Consider the following 27,089-nt stretch of genomic DNA (forward strand, 5'->3'; position numbering starts at 1 on the left):
CCGATCTGCACTCATACAGCATAGCATAGATGTACATAGTTATTACTTCTAAACATACGCTTAGGGTTCTCATACGCTTTTTGGGGTTCTCATATGCTTACAATGTTGATTTGATTATTGCTTGAACAGTCGCTAAGATCGTATTTTTGCAAAATACCTATTTTGGATGCAGTAGTGGTTAGCTAGTATGCTAGTTAGTTAGCCAAAGGGCATTTATACTGGTTGAAGTGTTTCTAAAGTATAATGCTGTTGATTGGCAACGATGGCACAAACATTATATTAAGCAGGAGTAGGCAGAAGATTCATACGAGCCTTACAATCCAATAGCAGTGTGCACTCATAAGCAACATGAGAATTCCCCCGCGGTGGGGATGTTTTAATACTGACTCAAATCAAATGTTATTTGTCACATGTGCCGAATACAACAGGTGCAGACCTTACCGTGAAATGCTTACTTACAAGCCCTTAACCAACAATGCAGTTCAAGAAATAGAGTTAAGAAAATATTTATTAAATAAACTAAAGTACAAAATAAAAAGTAACACAATAAAATAACAATAGCGAGGCTATATACAGGGGGTACCGGTATCGAGTCAATGTACAGGTTAGCCGAGGTAATTTGTACATGTAGGTAAAGTGACTATGCATAGATAATAAACAGCGAGTAGCGGCAGTGTAAAAACAAATTGTTGGGCCATTCCTAGTATATAGGTCCTGGATGGCAGGAAGCTCACATTGAGGGAGAGGTTGTTGTCCTGGCACCACACTGCCAGGTCTCTAACTTCCTCCCTATAGGCTGTCTCATCGTTGTGTCGTTAGCAAACTTGATGGTGTTGGAATCGTGCTTAGCCACGCAGTCGTGGGTGAAAAGGGAGTACAGGAGGGGACTAAGCACGCACCCCTGAGCCCCAGTGTTGAGGATCAGCATGGCAGATTTGTTGTTGCCTACCAGTTGCAGAGGGAGGTGTTTTGTCCCAGGGTCCTTAGCTTCTTGATGAGCTTTGTGGGCACTATGGTGTTGAATGCTGAGCTGTAGTCAATGAAAAGCATCCTCACATAGGTGTTCCTTTTGTCCAGGTGGGAAAGGGCAGTGTGGCATGCGATTGAGATTGGGTCATCTGTGGATCTGTTGGGGCAGTATGCGAATTGGAATGGGTCTAGGGTTTCCAGGATGATGGTGTTGATGTAAGTGCTACAGGGCAGCAGTCTTTTAGGCAGGTTTCCTTCGCTTTCTTGGGCACAGGGACTAAGGTGATCTATTTGGGGCGGCAGGGTAGCCTAGTGGTTAGAGCGTTGGACTAGTAACCGGAAGGTTGCAAATCCCCGAGTTAAGAATTTATTCTTAACTGACTTGTCTTGTTCAATAAAGGTAAAATAAATAAAACATTTGCTGAAGGAATGAGACTTGGAAGAGTGGCAATGCAAATGCTTAGCTAGGTTCCAGGAATTGTGAATATGGCCATTAGAGGCTGGTGGGAGGAGTTATAGGAGGACTGGACTCATTGTCATGGCTGGAAGGGAATCAAATGGAACAGAGTCAAACACGTTGTTTTGATGTGTTTGGTACCATTTCAGTCTAGACATTAAAATGAGCCCGTTGTCCTATAGCTCCTCTTTACCAGCCTCCTCTGATGGCCATGTGTGATCAGTCACTTTATGAACTCTCTATCAAGCCTCTTACCGTAACAAAATATTTCCCATGAAACCATGTGGTTTTGGAACACTTCACATGTGGATATTTTTCACAGTAGATTACACAGGTGATGCCCTGCAAATATAAATGAGTCGTTAGGATGTCCCCGGAACGTCACGCAGTCAAAGTGTTTTCAACTGATATATTTGACACACACAATTACGTTGTATATGTTTATTTATACTGCAATTATTATTCAACATGTGATGGGATTTGAACTGAAAACCTTTTGGTTCACGGTATTCTGATCTTCCTGCTACGACGCCATATAAATAATACATTTTACTTGGATTCCTACACTTTGAAAAAAGTATATTTATCAAAGTGATTCAGGAGTAACATTGAAACAGAATCATATCCCCCACCAACATTAGACAACTATACACACACACAAACTCAAATTGCTGAAATAAGTAAATGAAATCAATGATGAAAGAATAGTCTGATTAACTGATTAACTAAAATAGAAGTGCAGATGGCACTCTTTGCTAAGTGCAGAGATGTATTATAGGTAGTGAATCTGTAGGGGACTTCTTTGAGCACAGGAGGTTGGTGGCACCTTAATTGGGGAGGACGGGTTTGTGGTAATGGCTGGAGCGGAATTAGTGGAATGGTATCAAATACATCAAACACATGGTTGACATGTGTTTGATGCCATTCCATTTGCACCGTCCTCCCCTCAGCAGCCTCCGCCGCTTCTAAACATTTGACAGACTTTGTGGCACAACAGAAAGTTCAGTCTAACACAAATTCAGATGTTGAGTTCAAATCCTAAGTGGGGTCATATTAAAATATCAGGTCTATGTGATCACGTCAAATGTAATCATATTGATTAAAGATGTTTACAATATTTTATCTTGAACAGTGTATCACTTGCTTTTCAACGCCATGCCACTTTATTACATACCTAAACAAACAAAAAACATGTGAAATAGCTGTTTTCACATGTTGAGCTGAAATGTTCATGTCAAAAAACAGTTGTCCACTATGTTCACATGTATTACATTTACAGTATTACAACCACTGTTCCTAGGCCGTCATTGAAAATTAGAATTTGTTCTTAACTGACTTGCCTAGTTAAAGAAAGGTTAAAAAAATATATATATTTATTTTTTGAAACATGTAGGTAATAAAGACTCGGTCAGGGAGAGGTTGAAAATGTCAGTGAAGACACTTGCCAGTTGGTCCACGCATGCTCTGAGTACACGTCCTGGTAATCTGTCTGGCCCCGGGGCCTTGTGAATGTTGACCTGTTTAAAGGTCTTGCTCACATCAACTATGGAGAGCGTGATCACACAGTCATCCGTAACAGCTGGTGCTCTCATGCATGCTTCAGTGTTGCTTGCCTCAAAGTGAGCATAAAAGCCTTTTAGCTCGTCTGGTAGGCTCGCGTCATTGGGAAGCTCGTGGCTGGGTTTCCATTGTAGTCTGTAACAGTTTGCAAGCCCTGCCACAGACAATCACAAAATACATTTTTTATAAATCTTCTTTAGAGTCTAGTCAGATAACTCCAGAACCTGTCCAAGTTTTCCACTCATGCTTCAGTGAGTTCACGTCCATGTGTCATGTTTGGCCATGTCGAAACATGCTGATAAACTGACTTTTCATAGACTGCCTGACTGGCTTTGACCCTTGTGGCCTTCAGCTCTTATTTACTGTAGCAGAGGTCTGAGAGAGACGGTGAATGGGGCCGTAACCGTAACAACCAGAGACCTGTAACACCTCAGTGCCGACCGCCAGAGCAACCCTATCTCACACACACACTCTATATTCAGTCTCCCGGGTTGGTGTGTGTGTTGGAGATGTAGGCTGTTACATCATTCTGAGACCCTGAGTGAGGCAGGGATCAGGTAACTTCAGGCCAGGGTAGTGGACTGTAGATACAGAAAACAGCAACATGTGTGACTGTTGAAATAGGTTTTTATTTAGCTGCTTAATGTTATTAAAATAACATTGAACTGCAAGAAACATTTCATCTTACAAATCTAGCTCAACGGTGAAAAACTGAAGACATTTCTGAATGGTTGAGAGAGAGAGTGAGGGATCCATTGAGGCCATGGGAAGTAACGCTGTGGCTTAATGTGAGGGTTGGGAGGCACTCATCTGTTTCTCCCCCTCCATCCTATATTGAGGATGGATATAATCCTGCAGTCAGTCTTTCTCAGCACCTGGTGATTACATCTCTCTTTTTCTCTCCCTCTGTATCTCTTGCTTTCTTTCTCTGGTTCTCTTTCTTACATACACTGTGTTGGCCACTGGATTTTTTTCACACTCACTCGCTCTCCTTCCTCTCCTTTTTTGCTGTGAGGCGGCGGGATGGAGGAGGTTCGGCTGAATGTGTTTAATAACCATGGTAACCAGTAACTGTGTGTGTGTACCGTGTCGTTGGGATGTGTGTTCCGTGTAGTGGAACCAACCATTTCTCACCTTGTCTCATCGCTGTTATAGTGCACAGGAGAGAGCTAGGAGAGAGCCAGCCAAGGGATGGGCCCTGTTAAGTAGAGGGTTGTTGGAATTTACTGGGCCTGCCTGGCTGAGTCACGGAGCGTACAAGCTCCCCTCTGACACAGCAACACACAGCTGGGTCTCACTATCACAGCCCTTTACACGCTCGGAAAAACCTTGACACTTAAGAAACTAACAGGAGAATTAAATTCCCCTAGACTGATACATCTGCTCAGTAAATAAAAGTTGTCTCTCTTTAGGGAGGTAAACAATGCCGTTAGGTGTTTTATAATCATACTCTCTCACTTCCTGTCAAAGAGAATGTGTTCCTACTCTGTCAACCTACCTGGTAAAATAAGGGTTAGTAATAATGATAATAACTAGGTGTATTTCTTTATTGTTTTAACTGCTGTTGTGTACGTGCTTCAGGAAGCGAAGCCGAGCAGAGAGACGGAAGCGTTCCACTTCCTAAATGTGTCCTCGAGTTATGCTGTTTCCTACAGCCTTATTTAGCTCCTTAATTAGCCCTCATTAGTGGCGCAACGGCAGCAAATGTGATGCGGAGGAGAGAATATGCTCCCTGATAACGAATCTCATTTACTGGTGTATTAGGATATTAGTTCCCACAGTGGCCAGGTTGTTCTTTCTTATCCAGAGAGGAGGTTGATCTCGGCCTGGAGTTTGAGGAGGCAGTGAGGCGTTTATGTTTGAAGTCTATTGCATTGGGATTGGTTGATTCTAGGGATACATCAGATGTACTAACTCATCTAGTTGTAGGTCACAGTTATAATGTATTACAATTGTGATGTTTTATAACAACGGAAAGGATCTTTGATGTCCCTTTCCTCATGTTCTTGTCCAAATAGTTGCCTGTCCCTGTGTTTCAGTGAGGGAGGAGTGTGGTTCTGATGGGGAGGATGACGGCAGTACAGATGCTCTGGTGGAGGAGATACTGCAGCAGGGAGACACGACCATCATCTACCCAGAAGCCCCTGAGGACGAGCCCCGCCAGGGGACGCCCGAGGCCAGCGGACAAGACGAGAATGGTAAAGACACACACACACCTCACCTGCACACCTTTCTCACACACACACACAACATACATACCTCACTTCATCGCTCCTCTGCTTTGTACTGGTTCAAAGTACCAGTTTTCATTAAATAGTGTCACTGATTAGCCATAGATTCCACTCTGAGTCAAGCTCAGCACAGAGCAGGGGTAGCACACATCCCACAAAAAATACTTTGTACCTTGACACCCCCCCCTAATCCCCTACAGGTTTGCCTCCAGGCAACACCTTGATTTGTTGTTCGGGCCTCTGTATCTCCCTCTAAAGGTGTTAACTCCCCCCGCATTAACACACGCACACATGTAGGCACACACACAGCTGTGAATGGACACAGACTGGGCTTTTATGGCCTAAGAGCTTTTGGCTGTTACCTGTCATCCCCAGAGAGTTTGAAAGCAGCAACACCTGAGCAAATGTCTCACACCTGTGTCAGTGATGATTCACTAGTACCTGGGTGATAATGTGTGTGTGAGAGACATTATGTGTGGCCAGTAGGGAGGCTTAATACATCACCTGTTAACAGGTAATACTTTACCTGTGTGGGACCCACTGGAGCAGGAAACAACCCTGGGGAATTGGAGCCCGGTGTGCATTATGTCTTCTCACCGTGTTCTACCGTGTCTCCAGCAGGCTTTTATTGGATGTCTGGGCATTCATTTGAAACCAGTGGGTGTTTTTTTAGAGAAAGATATAGGCTTAGATTTCCAATATTTCAAAGACATTACTCGTGTATACTAGTGCCGTTGATTGTACATTTACAACACCTACTATGTTATTAGTGAATTACCAACAGTATCCAGCTCGCTTGAATGCAAGTGAGAGTATGTTGCATCTGTCACGTAGTTAGTGTGGAAACTGTGAGTCTTAATAGAGGATCGCTTAGTACCTGGTGAAATAGGTTAAAAGAGAAAACAGTCCAGAGCTCATGTGTCTATCAATCATCATAATCAAATGACCCTTACTATCTATTGACCCTCTGATTACTCTACAGACTAGCCCCCTTTCCATACTACACACACACACACACCCTTCTCTTTCACTCACTCACACACACTCCCCCTTCTCTTACACACACACACACACACACACACACACACACACACACACACACACACACACACACACGCACGCTTACATGCTCCCTTCCTCTCGCTCTCCTCCCCCACCAGGCACTCCGGATGCGTTCTCACAGCTCCTCACCTGTCCCTACTGTGCCCGCGGCTACAAGCGCTACACGTCCCTGAAGGAGCACATCAAGCTGCGCCACGAGAAGAGCGAGGACAACTTCAGCTGCTCCCAGTGCAGCTACACCTTCGCCTACCGCACTCAGCTGGAGAGACACATGAGTGCCCACAAAGCTGGGAGAGACCAGGTACCTGGTAACATAACACTAGATATCTGCTGTTTGTCAACTACTACGTGCATGAAGATTAGGTAGATAAAAGGTCATGTGATGTGAAATTTGTGTCCAAAACCCAGGAAGTGGGAAAGTAGGTGTTGATCAGTATTCCCTCATAACTTCATTTTTTTTAATAGACATTTTGACCATTTCATTTCCCAGGATTGGATTGGCCATTGTCCAATGTTACTCTTGCATACATTTTTACTAGTACAAAGTGAATTTTTGTGTGACTGACCATCCCCTCTCCCCTTTCTTCCTTTGTCTGACAGAGGCACATGACACAGTCGGGGGGCAACCGAAAATTCAAGTGCACTGAATGTGAAAAAGCATTTAAGTACAAGCATCACCTGAAGGAGCACCTACGCATCCACAGCGGTGAGTGGACCCCTCAGTCACCATGGCAGCCCTGTGTGTGTGTGTGTGTGTGTTTGTTTGTGTATGTGCGCGTGTATTCTTTAATGTGGAAAAGCGTCGAGGTAATTGTAGAACTTAGTTACTATTGGCCACGCCATCCGCCCAGATGTTTCTGTTTCCGTCAAACAAATATTTACGTTTAGTAACTCTGTGTATTTATGTGTCCTTGATTGAGTTTCAGAGCATTGTGCTCTGTCCTAATGTGATATAATTGTGTTTGTGTTGGCGCACCGGCCAACAATTAAAGAGTATTTCCCAATGGTGCCATTACCTCAGCGTTTAAGCATTTTTGAAATGCATTAGACCCTTTTTCCCTGGGAGGTTTATTCATTTACTTCTGCTCCTAATGGAGGTCTTGTGTGTGTGTGTGTGTGTGTGTGTGTCCCTACAGGAGAGAAGCCATACGAGTGCTCCAACTGTAAGAAGCGTTTCTCCCACTCCGGCTCCTACAGCTCCCACATCAGCAGTAAGAAGTGCATCGGCGTGATCTCAGCAGTCAACGGCCGACCCCTGCCCGCCAAGGCCTCCCAATGCCCATCCCCAGCCATGCCCGCCTCGCCCTCCTCCACCACACGCACCCAGACCCGAGACAAACCCTTGCAGGAACAGCTACCCCTCAACCAGATCAAGAGCGAGCCAATGGACTACGAGTACAAGCCCATGGTAGTGTCTCCAGCAGCGGGGGCAACAGGAGTGAACGGTCACGGAGGAGGGGTGTTCAACGGGGGTGCGGCTGCCCCACTGCAGGGCGCGATGCAGGCGGTGATGCTCCCCACCATGGGCCTGGTCTCTCCGATCAGCATCAACCTGGCAGACCTACAGAACGTCTTGAAGGTGATTTGTGAATTTGTATATCGGATTAAAAATAGTACTCTGTATTCAGTGATGTATTTGTAATTCAAGTACAGGAGAGACTGACTGTATGAGAGACAGAATGCATCACTTCTTCTTTTTATAAGAAACATTAATGTGTTGAAAATCCCAACTTGTTTGCTTAGTCAACTTACACACAGCCCTGACACACACACTTATCCCACCAGACATGCCACCAGGGGTCTTTTCACAGTCCCCAAATGCAGAACAAATTCAAGAAAGCGTACAGTATCATATAGACCAATTATTGCATTGAACTCCGTTCCAGCTCATATTGCTCAAATGAGCAGCATACCTGGTTTAAAAAAACAGATAAAGCAACACCTCACAACGCCTCTCCCCTATTTGACCTAGATAGTTTGTGTGTATGTATTGATATGTAGGATACGTGTGCCTTTTTTAAATTGATGTAGTTTTGTCCTTGAGCTATTCTTGTCTATTAATGTATTGTATTATGTCATGTTTTGTGTGGACCCCAGGAAGAGTAGCTGCTGCTTTTGCAACAGTTAATGGTTATCATAATATAATACCAAAATACAACTTTGAATTCATGAAATACTTGTAATGTGCTTGTTGTTGCTATTTGTACAATGACTTATTAAACAATGCGCAAACCATTTTCATCTTAATCTTGAAGGTGGCGGTGGACAGTAACATGATCAGACAGATGTTGGAGAACAATGCTAAGTCAGCGGGGACTGGCATGGGGGCGACAGGTGTTCCTCACCAGCAGCTCATCTCAGCCATCAGTCTGCCCATTATGGGTCAGGACGGCAGCGCCACCAAGATCATCATCAACTACAGCCTGGACCCCAGCCAGACACAGACCCAGCTCACTGCCCAGAACCTGAAAAAGGAGCCCCCGACCCTGGCTACAACACCAGGCCAGGCTGCCACAGAGCCCTCCAGCAAGACCCAGCAGAAACTCCCAGAGGACCTGACAGTTAGCAGGCCCCCCAGGAGCAAAGAGGAGAAGATGGAAGAGGAGACTACTAAGACCTGCCTGCTTTGTAATGAGTGCCCCAATGGTCTGGACGCTCTCCACACACTCAAGCACTGTAAGAAAGCCTCAGGCCTCAGGATCAATGGGGACAAATCAAAGTCTGCCATCGATTCATTATTGTCTGAGGGGTTCGGGGACCAGCCCAAGAACCTTCTGTCCCTCCTCAAGGCCTACTTCGCCTTAAATGTTGAGCCCACCAAGGAGGAGCTCAGCAAAATCTCCGACTCGGTCAGCCTGCCTGCCGACATAGTCAAGAAGTGGTTTGACAAGATGCAGAGTGGTCAGGTCTCATTAGGGGCCCCGACCCCTCCGTCTGAGGAAGAAGGGCCCTTGTCTGAGTGTCATGGGGCCATTGTTGTGTCCCCTAAAGTAAGATCAGAGCAGAACACAGAGAGCCCCACCCTGATGCAGTCCAGCCCAGCTGAGGCCACTCCGGCTGAAGTTAACGGCTCTGGGCCCTGCCCGGCCTCCCCTACACCACTAAACCTGACCACCGGGGGGGCCGTCCCAGCCAAACCCTCCTCCTCAGACAGCACGGAGGTCCCCCTGGACCTGTCGCTACCAAAGCCCCTCCGAGAGGAGACCGCTGCCACCGCGGCCTCTTACCAAGCCACTGTTTACTCCCATCAGGACGAACCCCTGAACTTGACGAAGACTTGCACAACCAAGAAAGAACTTCCGCTCTCTGCCGGCCCCTCAGGCCACCACATGACTAGCCAAACCTTGTCCTTTTACACCGCCGGCCCACAAAGTGCCAACCCCATCAGCATCATGACCACTCAGCTGCCCAGCGGGACCATCTATGCCATCACTGATCAGGGCAGCACGGGTGTGCCCTGCCTCCGGGCGCTCACCACCAATAACAACCAGACTATCCTCATCCCACAGTTGGCCTACACCTATACCACTACAGCTACAGCCAGCAGCCCTGCAGGGACAGAGACACAGGAGAAGACCACACTGCAGATCAACGGCATCAAGGTTTGTAAATCAGTGGATCAATCAATCCGTCAATCAATCCGTAATTTAAATATATTTGTTTAGCTCTTTTCACAGCAACAGTCACAAAGTTCTTTACAGTAACCCAGCTTAGACCTCTAAAGAGAAAGCAGCAGTTTACATTTACATAGCAGATGCTCTTATTCGGTCAGTTGCAAGGAAATCATCTGCTGTGTGTGTATGGCCTTAACTACATGTATTTGAATGTGTTTGCCGGTTCGAGAAAATGACCCTGTTATATGGAAACAGTTTAGCATGATCGGTATTGCAGGTGCATGACTGAGAATCATGTTCTCTTGCTTAAGTCTCTCCCCTGACTTGGCTCAGGTTTAGTGAGGGAGGAGGTGCTGGAAGAATGGGAAGTTCTGAGATGTAATCATTCCTCCTATTTTTCATTCTACCCGTGTCTTATTTGTTTTGAGTGAAACAACAAGGCCTCAACACTCAGGAGTCAGTCTATTGCCCCTTTAGTGCTTCAATTCTTTTGGCTCTGTTCCACTGCAGCTCAGCCATACTGAGAAGGTTAAGCTCCACCTATCGAGCTGGGAACTCTCCCAGCTGAATGAATTTCTCTCCTGTAGCTCTGGGTGGAGGCGGTGGTGTTTTGGCACTACTGTCTGTCTCCTGTGATGAACTGTTTTGTTTCAGCGCTGGGAGGAGGAGGAGAGGGGGAAAGGTGGACAGGACTCTAGTGAGAAGACCTAGCTCTCCTCTCTTCTTGTTCACTCTCTCTCTCGTGCTCTCTCTCTCTTCCCTTCTTTCTCAGGGATGTAGGGAGAAATAGTAGAATGATATTAAGTGGGTATTCATGCTAGAGTATACTGCCAAACATTTCAAAATGTGAAATGACTAAAAGTGTTAGTGTCAAAATGTTTTGACAATGCTATACAACAGAGGAAAATGGCCTAATAAATTACTCTACATTATACAGAAAGTGCTGAATTCTGCCAGCAAACTCTAATACAGTGGTAAAGTCAGAGCCAGGACATGTAATGAATCCATAATGATGGATAGATGTGTGAGAGACATCACTCCCCGAGCACAGACCTGAGCTGCTGCTGCTGTCACGCAGCCAGAAGACATGAGGCAGCACTTACTGTAGAGACCTATTGATCTGTAGGAATCTGTTTAAACGCCCAGCCTCCTGTCTCACCATTGACTTGTTGTTGCATTATGCTTAGCTATTAAGTCGATTGGCAAAGAGCATGCCTTGTTAAAACCCATAACTGTACATAAAGCTATTATATACCAGTTCCTTAATGATGCTGCTGCCTGCCACACTTCCTCTTTCTCTCTGTGTCTCATTGCTGAATACTCAAAAGTTGCTGACTGTGTCCCAAATGGCACCCTATTCCCTATATAGTGCACTATTTTGATCAGAGCTGTATGGGTCCTTGTCAAAAGGGAATAGGATGCCGTGCCATTTGCAACTCAGCCGTAGCCTATGCTCATGAAAAGTTTTTACTCACCATTGATGAGTCATGATGAGGGTAAGGACTGGTTTTCAGGGCCAACACACCAAGGTGGGATGATGTCATCATGATGGTATTTTTCACTCAGCCAGTAAAAGATTAACTGTGAAATTGTTATGGCGAGGTTATGATTCCCTGAGAGCCATAAACAGGAAGTGGTATTAGTCAGCCTACCTACACCATCCCTTCCTGATACTCTCTTTTTCCTGGGAAACAGAATGACACACCAATGAACTACTTAAAACTAAATCAGTTATAAATTCATTTTAGCTCCATATCACTTATTTTGTATTATTGTCCTGCACATTTTGTTTGCTGTTTTAATCAGACATTGCTGTATTACTGTTAGAATTGATACTTAAAAACAGTAAACACTATATTACATACAGTACCAGTTAAAGGTTTGGACACACCTATTCATTCATGGGTTTTTCTTTATCTTACTATTTTCTACATTGTAGAATAATAGAGAAAACATCAAAACTGTGAAATAACACATATGGAATCATGTAGTAACCAAAAAAGTGTTAAACAAATTCTTCAAAGTAACAACCCTGTGCCTTGATGACAGCTTTGCTCACTCTTTGCATTCTCTCAACCTGCTTCACCTGGAATGCTTTTCCAACTGTCTTGAAGGAGTTCCCACATATGCTGAGCATTGGCTGCTTTTCCTTCACTCTGCGGTCCAACTCATCCCAAACCATCTCAATTTGTTTGAGGTCGGGTGATTGTGGAGGCCGGGTCATCTGATGGAGCACTCCATCACTCTCCTTCCTGGTCAAATAGCCCTTACACAGCCGGGAGGTTTGTTGGGTCATTGTCCTGTTGAAAAACAAATGATAGTCCCACTAAACTCAAACCAGATGGGATGGCGTATTGCTGCAGAATGCTATGGTAGCCATGATGGTTAAGTGTGCCTTTAATTCTAAATAAATCCCAGACAGTGTCACCAGCATAGCACCATCACACCTCCTCCTCCATGCTTCACAGTGGGAACTGCACATGCAGAGATCATTCGTACACCTACTCTGCATCTCACAGAGACATTACGGTTGAAACCGATTTCCACTGGTCTAATGTCCATTGCTTGTGTTTCTTGGCCTAAGAAAATATATTTTTCTTATTGGTGTCCTTTAGTAGTGATTTCTTTGCAGAAATTCGACCATGAAGACCTGATTCACGCAGTCTCCTGTGAACACTTTTGATGTTGAGATGTGTCTGTTACTTGAACTCTGTGAAGCGTTTATTTGGGCTGCAATTTCAGAGGCTGGTAACTCTAATGAACTTATCCTCCACAGCAGAGGTAACTCTGGGTCTTCCTTTCCTTTGGTGGTCCTCATGAGAGCCAGTTTCATCATAGCGCTTGATGGTTTTTGCGACTGAACTTGAAAAAACTTGAAAAGTTCTTGACATTTTCCATATTGACTGACCTTCATGTTTTAACCTCTGGGATATGTAGGACGCTAGCATCCCACCTGGCCAAAAGCAAGGGAAATAGCAGAGCGCCAAATTCAAATAAATTACTATAAAAATCAAACTTTCATTAAATCACACATGCAAGATAGCAAATTAAAGCTACACTTGTTGTGAATCCAGCCAACATGTCAGATTTCAAAAAGGCTTTTCGGCGAAAGCAAACAATGCTATTATCTGAGGATAGCACCTCCGTAAACAAAGAGAGAAAAGCATATTTAAACCCTGCAGGCATGACACAAAACGCAGAAATAAAAATATAATTCATGCCTTACCTTTGAGCTTCTTTTGTTGGCACTTAACATCACAAATGGGCCTTTCGTTCGATTAATTCCGTCAATATATATCCAAAATGTTCATTTCTTTGGAGCGTTTGATCCAGAAAAACACCAGTTCCAACTTGTGCATCGTGACTACAAAATATCTCAAAAGTTACCTGTAAACTTTGCCAAAACATTTCAAACTACTTTTGTAATGCAACTTTAGGTTTTTAAACAAGAATTTGTTCTTAACTGACTTGCCTAGTTAAATAAAGGTTGTTGTTTTTTTAAAGCTGGTTGAGAGAATGCAAAGACTGTGAAAATCTGTCATCAAGGCAAAGGGTGGCTACTTTGAAGAATCTCAAATATATCTATTTTTATTTGTTTAACTCTTTTTTTGGTTACTACATGATTCCATATGTGTTATTTCATAGTTTTGATGTCTTCACTATTATTCTACAATGTAGAAAATAGTCAAATTAATACAAAACCCTTGAATGAGTAGGTGTGTCCAAACTTTTGACTGGTACTGTATATTCACGTAAATTACATATCTATAAGTAAGATGGCGCCAACAGAGATGGCAGGATCTCTTAGGAAACTTTGTTTTTTTTACGTACAATTTTTTAGCATTTTTAGCTCAGGAAATGTTTAGTTTTATTACATACAGCCGGGAAGAACTATTGGATATCAGAGCAGCGGTAACTCATCAGAACTACCGGCATTACAACTTCCCTGTATCAAATCCTTTATTCACTCTCCTCAGAGCAATTTTTTATTTTATTTAACCTTTTATATGGCTAGGCAAGTCAGTTAAGAACAAATTCTTATTTACAATGACAGCTTACCAGGGAACAGTGGGTTAACTGCCTTGTTCAGGGGCAGAATGACAGATATGTTGCCTTGTCAGCTCGGGATTCGATCCAGCAACCTTTCGGTTACTGGCCCAATGCTCTAAACACTAGGCTACCTGCGTTGAACTTGTTCAATTGAACTTATTCCAGAGGCCGAGCCAAAACATCGCCGGCGGAGGAGAGGCAATCGAGGCAGCCTGCTGGTTCGATTTAGGAGGTGCGCACATCACCTACCACTTCTGAGTATATTACTCGCTAATGTTCAGTTTTTGGATAACAAAGTTGATGAGCATGGAGCAAGGATTTCTTTCCAGAGAGACATTGGGGCCTGTAACATCCTTTGTTTCTGTCACGCCCTGACCATAGTTTACTTTGTATTTTCTATGTTTTGATTGGTCAGGGTGTGATCTGAGTGGGCATTCTATGTTTCATGTCTTGTTTGTCTATTTCTATGTTCAGCCTGATATGGTTCTCAGTCAGAGGCAGGTGTTCGTCATTGTCTCTGATTGGGAACCATATTTAGGTAGCCTGGGTTTCACTGTGTGTTTGTGGGTGATTGTTCCTGTCTATGTGTTTTTCTCCAGATAGGCTGTTTAGGTTTTCGTTACGTTCGTTACGTTTTGTTTTTTTTGTAGTATTGTATTGGAGATTCGTGTTTTCGTATTATTAATAAACATGGATCGTAAACCACACGCTGCATTTTGGTCCGATCCTTGTTCTACCTCATCATCAGAAGAGGAGATAGAAGAAAGCCGTTACAGAATCACCCACCACAAAAGGACCAAGCAGCGTGTCAACAGGCAGGAGCAGCGCGAGGAGACGCGCAATAAGGATTTCTGGACATGGGAGGAAATCCTCGACGGGAGAGGACCCTGGGCTAAACCAGGGGAGTGTAGCCGCCCAAAGGTGCAGCAGGAGAAGAGGCAACAGGAGCAGCCCAAAGAGGAGGTATGGACATGGGAGGACGAATTAGAAGGAAGAGGACCCTGGGCTCAGCCAGGAGAATATCGCCGCCCCAAGGAAGAACTGGAGGCGGCGAAAGCTGAGAGGCGTAGATATGAGGAGGCAGCACGACGTAGCGGATGGAAGCCTGAGAGGCAGCCCCAAAAATTTATTGGGGGGGGGCTAACAGGGAGTATGGCTATGCCAGGTAGGAGACCTGAGCAGACTCCCTGTGCTTACCGGGGGGCTAGAGAGACCGGACAGGCACCGTGTTATGCAGTGGTGCGCACGGTGTCTCCAGTGCGGGTGCATAGCCCGGTGCGGTATATTCCAGCTCCGCGTGTCTGCCGGGCTAGATTGAGCGTCGAGCCTAATGCCATGAAGCCGGCTCTACGGAGCTGGTCCCCAGTGCGTCTCCTTGGGCCGGCTTACATGGCACCAGCCTTGCGCTCGGTGTCTCCGGTTCGCCTGCATAGCCCAGTGCGGGCTATTCCACCTCGCCGCACTGGCAGGGCGACCGTGAGCATTCAACCAGGTAAGGTTGGGCAGGCTCGGTGCTCAAGAGCTCCAGTGCGCCTGCACGGCCCGGTTTTTCCAGTACCACCTCCACACCCCAGCCCTCCGGTAGCAGCTCCCCGCACCAGGCTTCCTGTGCGTGTCCTTGGCCCAGTACCACCAGTGCCAGCACCACGCATCAGGCCTACAGTGCGCCTCGCCTGTCCAGCGCTGCCAGAGCCTTCCTCCTCTCCAGCGCTGTCGGAGTCTCCCGCCTGTTTAGCGCTGTCAGAGCTTTCCGCCTCTACAGCGCTGCCGGAGTCTCCCGCCTGTTCAGAACTGCCAGTTAGCATAGAGCTGCCAGTTAGCATAGAGCTGCCAGTTAGCTTAGAGCTGCCAGTTAGCAAGGAGCTGCCAGTCTGCATAGAGCTGCCAGTCTGCAAGGAGCTGCCAGTCTGCATAGAGCTGCCGGTCTGCATGGAGCTGCCAGTCTGCAAGGAGCTGCCAGTCTGCAAGGAGCTGCCAGTCTGCATAGAGCTGCCAGTCTGCAAGGAGCTGCCAGTCTGCAAGGAGCCGCCAGAGCTGCCTTTCTGCAGGATGCCGCCAAAGCTGCCAGTCTGCAAGGAGCCGCCAGAGCTGCCAGTCTGCAAGGAGCCGCCAGAGCTGCCAGTTAGCATGGAGCAGCCAGGGCCGCCAGTCAGTATGGAGCAGCCAGGGCCGCCAGTCAGCATGGAGCAGCCAGGGCCGCCAGTCAGCATGGAGCAGCCAGGGCCGCCAGTCAGCATGGAGCAGCCAGTCAGCATGGAGCAGCCAGTCAGCATGGAGCAGCCAGAGCAGCCAGTCAGCATGGAGCAGCCAGAGCAGCCAGTCAGCATGGAGCAGCCAGAGCTGCCAGTCAGCATGGAGCAGCCAGTCAGCATGGAGCAGCCAGTCAGCATGGAGCAGCCAGAGCTGCCAGTCAGCATGGAGCAGCCAGTCAGCATGGAGCAGACAGAGCTGCCAGTCGACCAGACTCTTCCAGATCTGCCAGTCGTCCAGACTCTTCCAGATCTGCCAGTCGTCCAGACTCTTCCAGATCTGCCAGTCGTCCAGACTCTTCCAGATCTGCCAGTCGTCCAGACTCTTCCAGATCTGCCAGTCGACCAGACTCTTCCAGATCTGCCAGTCGACCAGACTCTTCCAGATCTGCCAGTCGATCAGACTCTTCCAGATCTGCCAGTCGTCCAGACTCTTCCAGATCTGCCAGTCGTCCAGACTCTCTCAGATCTGCCAGTCGACCAGATTCTCCCAGATCCGCCAGTCGACCAGATTCTCCCAGATCCGCCAGTCGACCAGATTCTCCTAGATCCGCCAGTCGACCAGATTCTCCCAGATCCGCCAGTCGACCAGATTCTCCCAGATCCGCCAGTCGACCAGATTCTCCCAGATCCGCCAGTCGACCAGATTCTCCCAGATCCGCCAGTCGACCAGATTCTCCCAGATCCGCCAGTCGACCAGATTCTCCCAGATCCGCCAGTCGACCAGATTCTCCCAGATCTGCTAGTCGACCAGGATCTGCTGAAACCGCCAGCCAGCCAGGTTCTGGTAGTTTCTACTACCTGCCTGGGCTTCCTCTCAGTGCTGAGCTTCCTCTCAGTGCTGAGCTTCCTCTCAGTGCTGAGCTACCTATCGGTCCCGAGTTACCTCTGTCCCGAGCTGTCCCTCTGTCCCATGTTATCATTGTGGTGGGTAACCTATTTAGGGACGTTTAGGAGGGGGATTAAAACTGTCATGGAGTGGGGTCCACGTCCAGCGCCAGAGCCGCCACCGCGGACAGATGCCCACCCAGACCCTCCCCTATAGGTTCAGGTTTTGCGGCCGGAGTCCGCACCTTGGGGGGGGGGTACTGTCACGCCCTGACCATAGTTTACTTTGTATTTTCTATGTTTTGATTGGTCAGGGTGTGATCTGAGTGGGCATTCTATGTTTCATGTCTTGTTTGTCTATTTCTATGTTCAGCCTGATATGGTTCTCAGTCAGAGGCAGGTGTTCGTCATTGTCTCTGATTGGGAACCATATTTAGGTAGCCTGGGTTTCACTGTGTGTTTGTGGGTGATTGTTCCTGTCTATGTGTTTTTCTCCAGATAGGCTGTTTAGGTTTTCGTTACGTTCGTTACGTTTTGTTTTTTTTGTAGTATTGTATTGGAGATTCGTGTTTTCGTATTATTAATAAACATGGATCGTAAACCCCACGCTGCATTTTGGTCCGATCCTTGTTCTACCTCATCATCAGAAGAGGAGATAGAAGAAAGCCGTTACAGTTTCACGGAAACATGGCTCTCTCTGGATAGTCTGTCAGAGTCGGTAAAGCCAGCAGGATTCTCAGTACATCGCTCATACAGGAATAAATATCTCTCCAGGAAGCAGAAGGGCGGAGGGGTGTGTTTCATGATTAATTCTAGAAACATACAGGAACTTAAGTCCTTTTGTTCACCCGACCTAGAATACCTCACAATTAAATGCCGACCATATTATCTCCCAAGAGAATTCTCCTCCGTCATTGCCACGGCCCTTTTATATCCCACCTCAAGCCGTTACCTCGACGGCCCTCAAAGAACTTCACTGGACTTTATGCAAACTGGAAACCACATATCCTGAGGCTGCCTTTATTGTAACTAGGGATTTAACAAAGCAAATCTGAGGACAAGGCTGCCGAAGTTCTATCAACATATCGACTGTACTACTCGCGCTGCTAAGACTCGACCATTCCTATTCAAACTTACATAATGCTTACAAGGCTCTCCTCCGCCCTCCTTTTGGCAAATTTGACCACGACTCCATCTTGCTCCTCCCGTCCTTTTGGCAGAAACTCAAACAGGAAGTACTCGTGCTTTGAACTATTCAACGTTGGTCTGACTAATCGGAATCCACGCTTCAGGATTGTTTTGATCACTTGGACTGGGATATGTTCCAGGTAGCTTGCGAAAATAATCTAGACACATACACTGATTTTATAAGGAAGTGTATAGGAGATGTAGTATCCACGGTGACTATTAAAACTTACCCTAACCAGAAACCGTGCATAAATGGTAGCATTCGTACGAAACTGAAAGCGCGAACCATCTCATTTAACCATAGCAAGGTGACTGGTAATATGGCAGAATATAAAGTGTATTTATTCACTCCGCAAGGCAATCAAACAAGCTAAACGGCAGTTTAGAGAAGAAGTGGAGTTGCAATTCAAAGGCTCAGACACGAGACGTATGTGGCAGGGACGACAGACAATCACGGACTACAAAAGGAAAACCAGCCACGTCGCCGAGACCGACGTCTTGCTTCGGGACAGGCTAAACACATTCTTTGCACACTTTGAGGATAACACAGTGCCACCGACGCGACCTGCTACCATGGACGGTGGGCTCTCCTTCTCTGTGGCCAACGTGAGTAAAACATTTAACCGTGTTTACCCTCGCAAGGCTGACGGCCCAGACGGCATCCCTAGCCGCGTCCACAGAGCATGCGCAGACCAGCTGGCTGGTGTGTTTACGGGCATATTCAATCTCTCCCTATCCCAGTCTGCTGTCCCCACATGTTTCAAGATGGCCACCAATGTTCCTGTACCCAAGAAGGCAAAGGTAACTGAACTTAATGACTATGCCCAGTAGCACTCACCTCTGTCATCATGAAGTGCTTTTTAAGGAATGGATCACTAGTCACTTTAATAATGTTTGCATATCTGGCATTACTCGTCTCATATGTATATACTGTATTCTATACTATTCTATGGTATATTAGTCTGTTCCGCTCTGACATCGCTCGTCCGTATGTATATAGTCTTAATTCATTCCTACTTAGCTTTTTGTGTATTGGGTATATGTTGTGCAATTTGTTAGATATTACTGCCCTGTCGGCGCTAGAAGCACAAGCATTTCGCTACACCCGCAATAACATCTGCTAATCACTTGTATGTGACCAATAAAATTTTATTTGATGTCATTCCCTTCTATCCCAAGGAGGAGAGGCAGAACATCAGCTCAGACCGTTATAATAATCACATGATTACGTCTTTCTAATACATTATATAACATATACTCAGTTTCTTAGGTACACCAATCTAGTACCAGGTCGAACCCCCCTTTGCCTTCAGAACAGCCTGAATTCTTCGGGACATGGATTCTCAGTTAGAATCAAAGGACCAAATGTGTACCAGGAAAACATTTCCCACACCATTACAAAACTGTCACCAGCCTGTAACGTTGACACCAGGCAGGATGGGGCCATGCTGCTTACACCAAATCCTTTTTCTGCTTTTATCATGACGCATCAGAAACTGGGAGTCCAGTGTTGGTGATCGCATGCCCACTGGAGCCTCTTCTTCTTGTTTTTAGCTGATAGGAGTGGAATCCGGTGTGGTCGTCTGCTGCAATAGCCCATCCATGAAAAGAACCGCCGAGTTCTGTGTTCCGAGATGCCGTTCTGCACACCACTGTTTTACTGTGCCGCTATCCGCCTGTTAGCTTGCATGATTCTTGACATTCTCCTTCGACCTCTCATAATTAAGCTGTTTTTTCCCACATAACTGCCGCTGACTGGATGATTTTTGTTTGTCACATCATTCTCGCTAACCCTAGACACTGTCGTGCGTGATAAGCCCAGGAGGCTGGCCGGTTGTGACATACTGGAACCTGCGGCTGGCACCGACGATCATACCATGCTAAAAGTTGCTTAGGTCACTCGTTCTACTCATTTAAATGTTCAATCAAACAGTAACTGAATGCCTGGCTGGAGTCCCCCCAATTTTTTTTTACCCCCTCAGCTATTGCGCCAGCCACTTTCCCTTGGGGGAATCCCCATCGAAACCGGATGCAGTTTGATTGCCATCTTCAGTGGAGGTCCAATTCACTTACCTTGCCCCCACGATTTAGTTTGAGGGAGCGAGTGAACAACTTTGGTCACTTGCGGGGTTGATATGACCCACAATTCAATGTACCAAACCCACAATTAAAAGTAGCAAACTGTAGTCACAAGTCACACTCTGGTGGCCGCAAAGTGTCAAATTAATCAACAAGGCTGCATTTTTGGCATGTCAAAAACAGGTATGAAGCTAGCTTGCTAAAAAATATATACAGTGCCTTGCGAAAGTATTCGGCCCCCTTGAACTTTGCGACCTTTTGCCACATTTCAGGCTTCAAACATAAAGATATAAAACTGTATTTTTTTGTGAAGAATCAACAACAAGTGGGACACAATCATGAAGTGGAACGACATTTATTGGATATTTCAAACTTTTTTAACAAATCAAAAACTGAAAAATTGGGCGTGCAAAATTATTCAGCCCCTTTACTTTCAGTGCAGCAAACTCTCTCCAGTAGTTCAGTGAGGATCTCTGAATGATCCAATGTTGACCTAAATGACTAATGATGATAAATACAATCCACCTGTGTGTAATCAAGTCTCCGTATAAATGCACCTGCACTGTGATAGTCTCAGAGGTCCGTTAAAAGCGCAGAGAGCATCATGAAGAACAAGGAACACACCAGGCAGGTCCGAGATACTGTTGTGTTTAAAGCCGGATTTGGATACAAAAAGATTTCCCAAGCTTTAAACATCCCAAGGAGCACTGTGCAAGCGATAATATTGAAATGGAAGGAGTATCAGACCACTGCAAATCTACCAAGACCTGGCCGTCCCTCTAAACTTTCAGCTCATACAAGGAGAAGACTGATCAGAGATGCAGCCAAGAGGCCCATGATCACTCTGGATGAACTGCAGAGATCTACAGCTGAGGTGGGAGACTCTGTCCATAGGACAACAATCAGTCGTATATTGCACAAATCTGGCCTTTATGGAAGAGTGGCAAGAAGAAAGCCATTTCTTAACGATATCCATAAAAAGTGTCATTTAAAGTTTGCCACAAGCCACCTGGGAGACACACCAAACATGTGGAAGAAGGTGCTCTGGTCAGATGAAACCAAAATTGAACTTTTTGGCAACAATGCAAAACGTTATGTTTGGCGTAAAAGCAACACAGCTCATCACCCTGAACACACCATCCCCACTGTCAAACATGGTGGTGGCAGCATCATGGTTTGGGCCTGCTTTTCTTCAGCAGGGACAGGGAAGATGGTTAGAATTGATGGGAAGATGGATGGAGCCAAATACAGGACCATTCTGGAAGAAAACCTGATGGAGTCTGCAAAAGACCTGAGACAGGGACGGAGATTTGTCTTCCAACAAGACAATGATCCAAAACATAAAGCAAAATCTACAATGGAATGGTTCAAAAATAAACATATCCAGGTGTTAGAATGGCCAAGTCAAAGTCCAGACCTGAATCCAATCGAGAATCTGTGGAAAGAACTGAAAACTGCTGTTCACAAATGCTCTCCATCCAACCTCACTGAGCTCGAGCTGTTTTGCAAGGAGGAATGGGAAAAAATGTCAGTCTCTCGATGTGCAAAACTGATAGAGACATACCCCAAGCGACTTACAGCTGTAATCGCAGCAAAAGGTGGCGCTACAAAGTATTAACTTAAGGGGGCTGAATAATTTTGCACGCTCAATTTTTCAGTTTTTGATTTGTTAAAAAAGTTTGAAATATCCAATAAATGTCGTTCCACTTCATGATTGTGTCCCACTTGTTGTTGATTCTTCACAAAAAAATACAGTTTTATATCTTTATGTTTGAAGCCTGAAATGTGGCAAAAGGTCGCAAAGTTCAAGGGGGCCGAATACTTTCGCAAGGCACTGTATAGACATGGAGTTTACCATTGGCAAATTGGCTTAGTCTCATAGTGAGGAGCTTATAAAACATAGCTAGATTCATAAACATATTTTGGGGAATTCTGAAATGTATTGGAATAAATTACCAAAGTATAAAACTAGCTATCCAGCTATGGGTAACTGTAGCTAGCTACCTGACAGGAGTGCTAGCAAGATATGTTAGCTTACTAGGAGGTACATTAATAGCTTTAGGTTGGTTGTTTTTAAAGCTCAACTTCCAGATTTACACCAAGGACGTTACCTCTCCGATCATCATTCTCCCTCGCTTGGCGAGGGACATTTAAGGTACACTAGGAATGTGACGATGTTAAACATCATTACAGGGCAGAGGGCTGTCTACTTTGAGTTTGAAATGCAGTCCCTGTCAGCCTGCTTTTATATAGCAAGCCACAGCCACATAACTCACTGTCTGTAGGAGCGAACCATTTTTATGAATAAAATGGCCGAGTCTATATTCACATGTATTTATATTTGTTGTTCAGGAGGAGCGTCAGGACACAAGCTCAGAGGGCGTGTATACCATGGAGGAGCAGAATGACTCAGACACCACCCCTTCCAGGAATAAGATGAGGAAGACGGAGAGTGGGTTGTACGCCTGCGACCTGTGTGACAAGATCTTCCAGAAGAGCAGCTCTCTGCTCCGACATAAATACGAACACACAGGTACGTCGGGGACTAGAGCAATCAAATCTGGGTCATGTTCATTAGGGTGCGACGTAGCGAATCACTTTGCAACTGAAAATTAACGCGAGTGTTTGTTATTGGTTAAAGTTTAGATAGTACCTCCCCGTTTCAGACTGTTTTCTTCCATTTCATACCTACTGATTATCATCCTTACTGCACCTCCCCAGGGAAACCTCAGGGAAATATGAGGCAAAGTGAAACTGAAGGGGGTAATTTCAGAAATCACACACTGACTGACTGCAGTGTTGTCATTACTATTGTGTATTGCAGAAGGGTGGAGGACACCTCCAATACACATACACACAATATTGGGTAGCTATTATCCAATACACACACAAACACATACACAGACTCATTCAAACACACACACGCTGTAAAGCCTGGGAATTGCTTGCCGCCAAGTTCCCCCTGCCAACGACATTACCTTCCCATATGAAATGTTGGAGGGATGTTGCAAAAGAGCTCTGTTAGTAATTTTACATGAGAACATGGGTAGTGTTGTGGCCAAGCACAGGTCAACCCACTCTGAAGCGTTCTGTCTTTATGACTTTGATACCTGGCGTAGAACCACAGTTTTACATCCAAGTGACTTCACTTAGCCTGGAACTACCCGTTCCTCTCGTTGGTGTAATGTTCAGCCTTCAACCCTGAAGCATTTCTGGTCGGATTGCTCTTTTGTTGTGTGTTGTTTTAAGATATTTCCCATGGATACGTGATGATAAATAATATAGATTTCACCGACCTTTGGCGCTATAATATAAACCGTTTCACAAGCACAACTGTCTGGGGAATTAAAACAATTTGACAGGAGAAGATTTCACTCAACAATAATCCTGCCCTGAATGATTTATCTATTTCTGTCTGAGATATCTTTTTATTTACTGTATATTTATTTTCTCCCGTGCTACAGGCAAGAGACCCCACGAGTGTGGCATCTGCAGGAAGGCCTTCAAACACAAGCACCACTTGATAGAACACATGCGTCTCCACTCCGGAGAGAAACCCTACCAGTGCGACAAGTGTGGCAAGCGCTTCTCTCACTCAGGCTCTTACTCCCAGCACATGAACCACCGCTACTCCTATTGCAAGAAGGAGGCGCAGGGAGGAGGTCAGGGAGGTGTAGGGGAGGAAGTGCTGGAGATTCAGAGCCCCGTGGGGTTGGGCCTGGGAGGGGAGCAGCCGGAGCAGTCAGACAGCAGGCCCACCTCCTCCCCTCCCTCCCACCTGGACTCGGACGAGCGAGGGAGCAGCACCAGAGAGGAGGAGGAGGAGAGTGATGAGGAGGACATGGAGACAGTGGCAGGGGAGGCGGTGGAGGGAGATCCGGACAGCGTTCTGGATATGGATGATATACAAGTGGTACGGATAGGAGATGAGGGAGGGGAAGAGGAGGAGGAGGAGGAGAGAGAGGAGGAGGGGGAAGACACTGGTCAGGAGGGGGGAGAGCAAGGAGTGAAGAGAATAGTGGTAGGGGGTGAAGAGGAGGAAGGAGAAGAAGAAGAAGAGGGGTTAGTGGGGGTTGAAGTAAAGGAAGAGCAGGAAGAAAAGGAGGTTACAGGGGAAAAGGCACATACAAGGCAAGAGGAGGTGAAGGAGAACCGTGAGAAAAAGGAGGAACATGGAGGAGAGAAGGAGCAGGATGAGAAGGAAGTGGAGGAGGAGCAGTCAGAGCAGGCTCAGGAGGAGGTGACGGAGGAGACAATGGACACAGAGGAAGCGGTGACCTCAGAGGAGAAGGAAGAATCAGGGGAGGTCATGAAAGAGAATGAAGGTGAAACAAACGGGAACACTGTTTCAGAAGACTAGAACCAAACACCGACCAGAGCAAAAGGAGATACAAAATAAAACAGGGAGGAAGCAGACCTGTGTTTCTTCCTCTATGAAATGGAAGGATCTGTTTTCTCCCCATGACGTTGGGGGAAAGGAAAGGGATAACGTTTGGGTTGCTCTGACGGATGCTGCATTTCAGTTCACTACTGTGTATGAATCCAGCTGTGCCTGAAAAAAAATACTAGTGACTTATTCCACAGAAGGAGATACCATTTTCAGTGTTAGAAAATGTATTTGTAAAAATCAAAAACAAAGTTTAAAGACAAAAAATGCATTATACGGACTTTGTAAGCTAGAACCGACACGTTTTGGATAATGTTTTATTACTAAAACAACCTTGGGTCATTTCTTTTTATCAGTGTTATCATTCATATTTTAACCTTTAAAAGCTGTACAGTTGGGAGAGATTTCTATACCTTTTTATTGCCAATGAACAAAAAAAATCTGTATTTTATTAAGTTGGAGGGGAGAAAAAAGATCCTGTGCACTACAAGTGGCTTGGTTTACTTATGGCTCTAACAGTTATGTGTTGTCTACCTTTCAGTATTATCGCACTAGACCTACAGTATACAGCATCAGCACGTTAGCTGATAATGTTAGCATACCTTTTGTTTGTTTTACATGGATTGTGAGCCTTAAAGATAAACTGTTGTAAGGTGATGAAGTTCAGCCATGATGTTCCAGTAGTTGATTATTACCTTATAGATGAAGAAGACGTCAAGGGGAGTATGGAAGGAGGTACATAAGTCTGCAATGACACATTGTTCTAATTGTTTTGTTAGTTTGTTTGTTCATTTAATAAATCATTACTGAATCAGATCAAGCAGAAGAATAAAGAAGAACATTCATGATCTAGGCCTAGTAAGTAGAGATCATTTGACCCTTAAGCCCTGGACCCTATTCCCACTCCCAGCCTTATGCAAAACATTTTTTTTTATTTTTTTTAAATACACCATGCATATCAAAAGTGCCATTGCATACTGCTATTTCTCCTTAGCAGCTGTTGTCAGGTTGTTTCAAGGCCCAGATTTGATAGTAGCTCAAACATGTCAACTCTTTCAGCTGATCTACTGTTTTTGGCTCACTACCACTAGTCCCGATGTTGTAGAAGATAGCATTACCATGACTTATAATTTAGACCGGAATTCTATATTTGAGAAAAAAAATCTGCCTCTTTTATAATCAGAGCAATCATTGGCAAAAAGGACTTGTAACGGGATGATGAAACATGATTTTGAAGTATTTCCTGCCTTGAAATGTATCCTTTTCCCCAGTCCAGTCCCAGTGCACTTGTTTAACACTTGTGAAACTCTCTCTCTTCAGGTAACAAAAGTAGGCAAATATGATACCAGAATGGTTATTCAGACAATATTTTTTACCTGTCAGTATTATTTTGTTGTTGATGTTTTTTTGTATATGTTAAATGTGTGTACTGTATGTTTTCAGCAATGTCGGTATTATTACCATTCCCAATGATATGGGTTATTTGTTTAGTTCTAGAAAACGTTTGTATTTATGTGTCTTATTTTTTTATATTTCTTTATGGTTATTTATTACAGTGTAGTGTACAATACTGTAGTTTGTATTAATACAATAATATATTTTAGTATGAAAATCATTTGAAAGGTAAAATGACTACAACAAAGCTGGAACATAAAAAAGTCTGGCATTTTGAAGTATGTTTTAGAACAAAAATAGAAATGCACTGCTATCTCAAGTTGTCAACACACCCCACAAGCAGGAAATTGGAACCTTCCTGCATCCATTAATTCTCATGTTAGTTTTTACCTTTTGCCCACTTTAATATGAAGCTACTGAAACTCTTTGAGAACTAACTGTATGTCTAATAGCATGAGTGTGCTGTTGTATTGACAGATGATCCTTCACCATGAATCTGTCCTTTTGCCAAGCCAAAATAATATTGACCTTTTTTGTTTTATTTGTGCCAATTTGTTATTTTGTATGTCTGCTACGTCAAGGCCACAACCTCTTTTTATATGTCCCTGTTTTAATCCACATTCATTTTTATAGTGATAGTTTGTGCTTTTGTTTTTTTATGACTCCCCATCTCACAATAAAATACATCAATTACATACCCCTTGTTTGTTGATCTATTTCTTATATTAGCTTGCGAAATAAAGCTTTAGGCTTTTTCCCCTCTGTCATTATTGCATGTGCGATAGAACAGCAGCACGTGTACTGCAATTGTTTTTACCACGAAGCGAGACATTCCCCAGCTCTGCTCTGTCAACCAAACAAAAACAACGGCCGTCAGGCAGACAGTGGCGCTGATTCCCATACTGCCGATTCTATCTTTAAAATTTGCAGAGATTGTAATCAAGGTAAACGCTGCAGATGTAGGCTCAATTGAAAATTACCTTTCAATGTCAAGCATGCTATAGCCATCTATTTACCACC

At 45.0% G+C, this 27,089-nt stretch overlaps 1 protein-coding gene across 2 annotated transcripts in view; it reads left to right on the forward strand.

The window, feature by feature from the left end:
- The window catches only part of LOC139367238 (zinc finger E-box-binding homeobox 1-like), a 93,841-nt gene extending 67,077 nt beyond the window's left edge, over positions 1–26,764 (forward strand). For both annotated transcript variants that reach the window (XM_071105469.1, XM_071105470.1), the window contains exons 3-9: positions 5,026–5,184; positions 6,378–6,580; positions 6,880–6,985; positions 7,416–7,858; positions 8,535–9,881; positions 22,640–22,820; positions 23,752–26,764. In XM_071105469.1, coding sequence (XP_070961570.1) covers positions 5,026–5,184; positions 6,378–6,580; positions 6,880–6,985; positions 7,416–7,858; positions 8,535–9,881; positions 22,640–22,820; positions 23,752–24,647 — 3,335 coding nt within the window. In that variant the 3' untranslated portion in view covers positions 24,648–26,764. The remainder of the gene's footprint in view (positions 1–5,025; positions 5,185–6,377; positions 6,581–6,879; positions 6,986–7,415; positions 7,859–8,534; positions 9,882–22,639; positions 22,821–23,751) is intronic.
- Positions 26,765–27,089: the final 325 nt, after the last annotated feature.

The sequence above is a fragment of the Oncorhynchus clarkii genome, chromosome 15 (genome assembly GCF_045791955.1).
Source record: "Oncorhynchus clarkii lewisi isolate Uvic-CL-2024 chromosome 15, UVic_Ocla_1.0, whole genome shotgun sequence".
In the NCBI taxonomy this organism is placed as follows: Eukaryota; Metazoa; Chordata; class Actinopteri; order Salmoniformes; family Salmonidae; genus Oncorhynchus; species Oncorhynchus clarkii.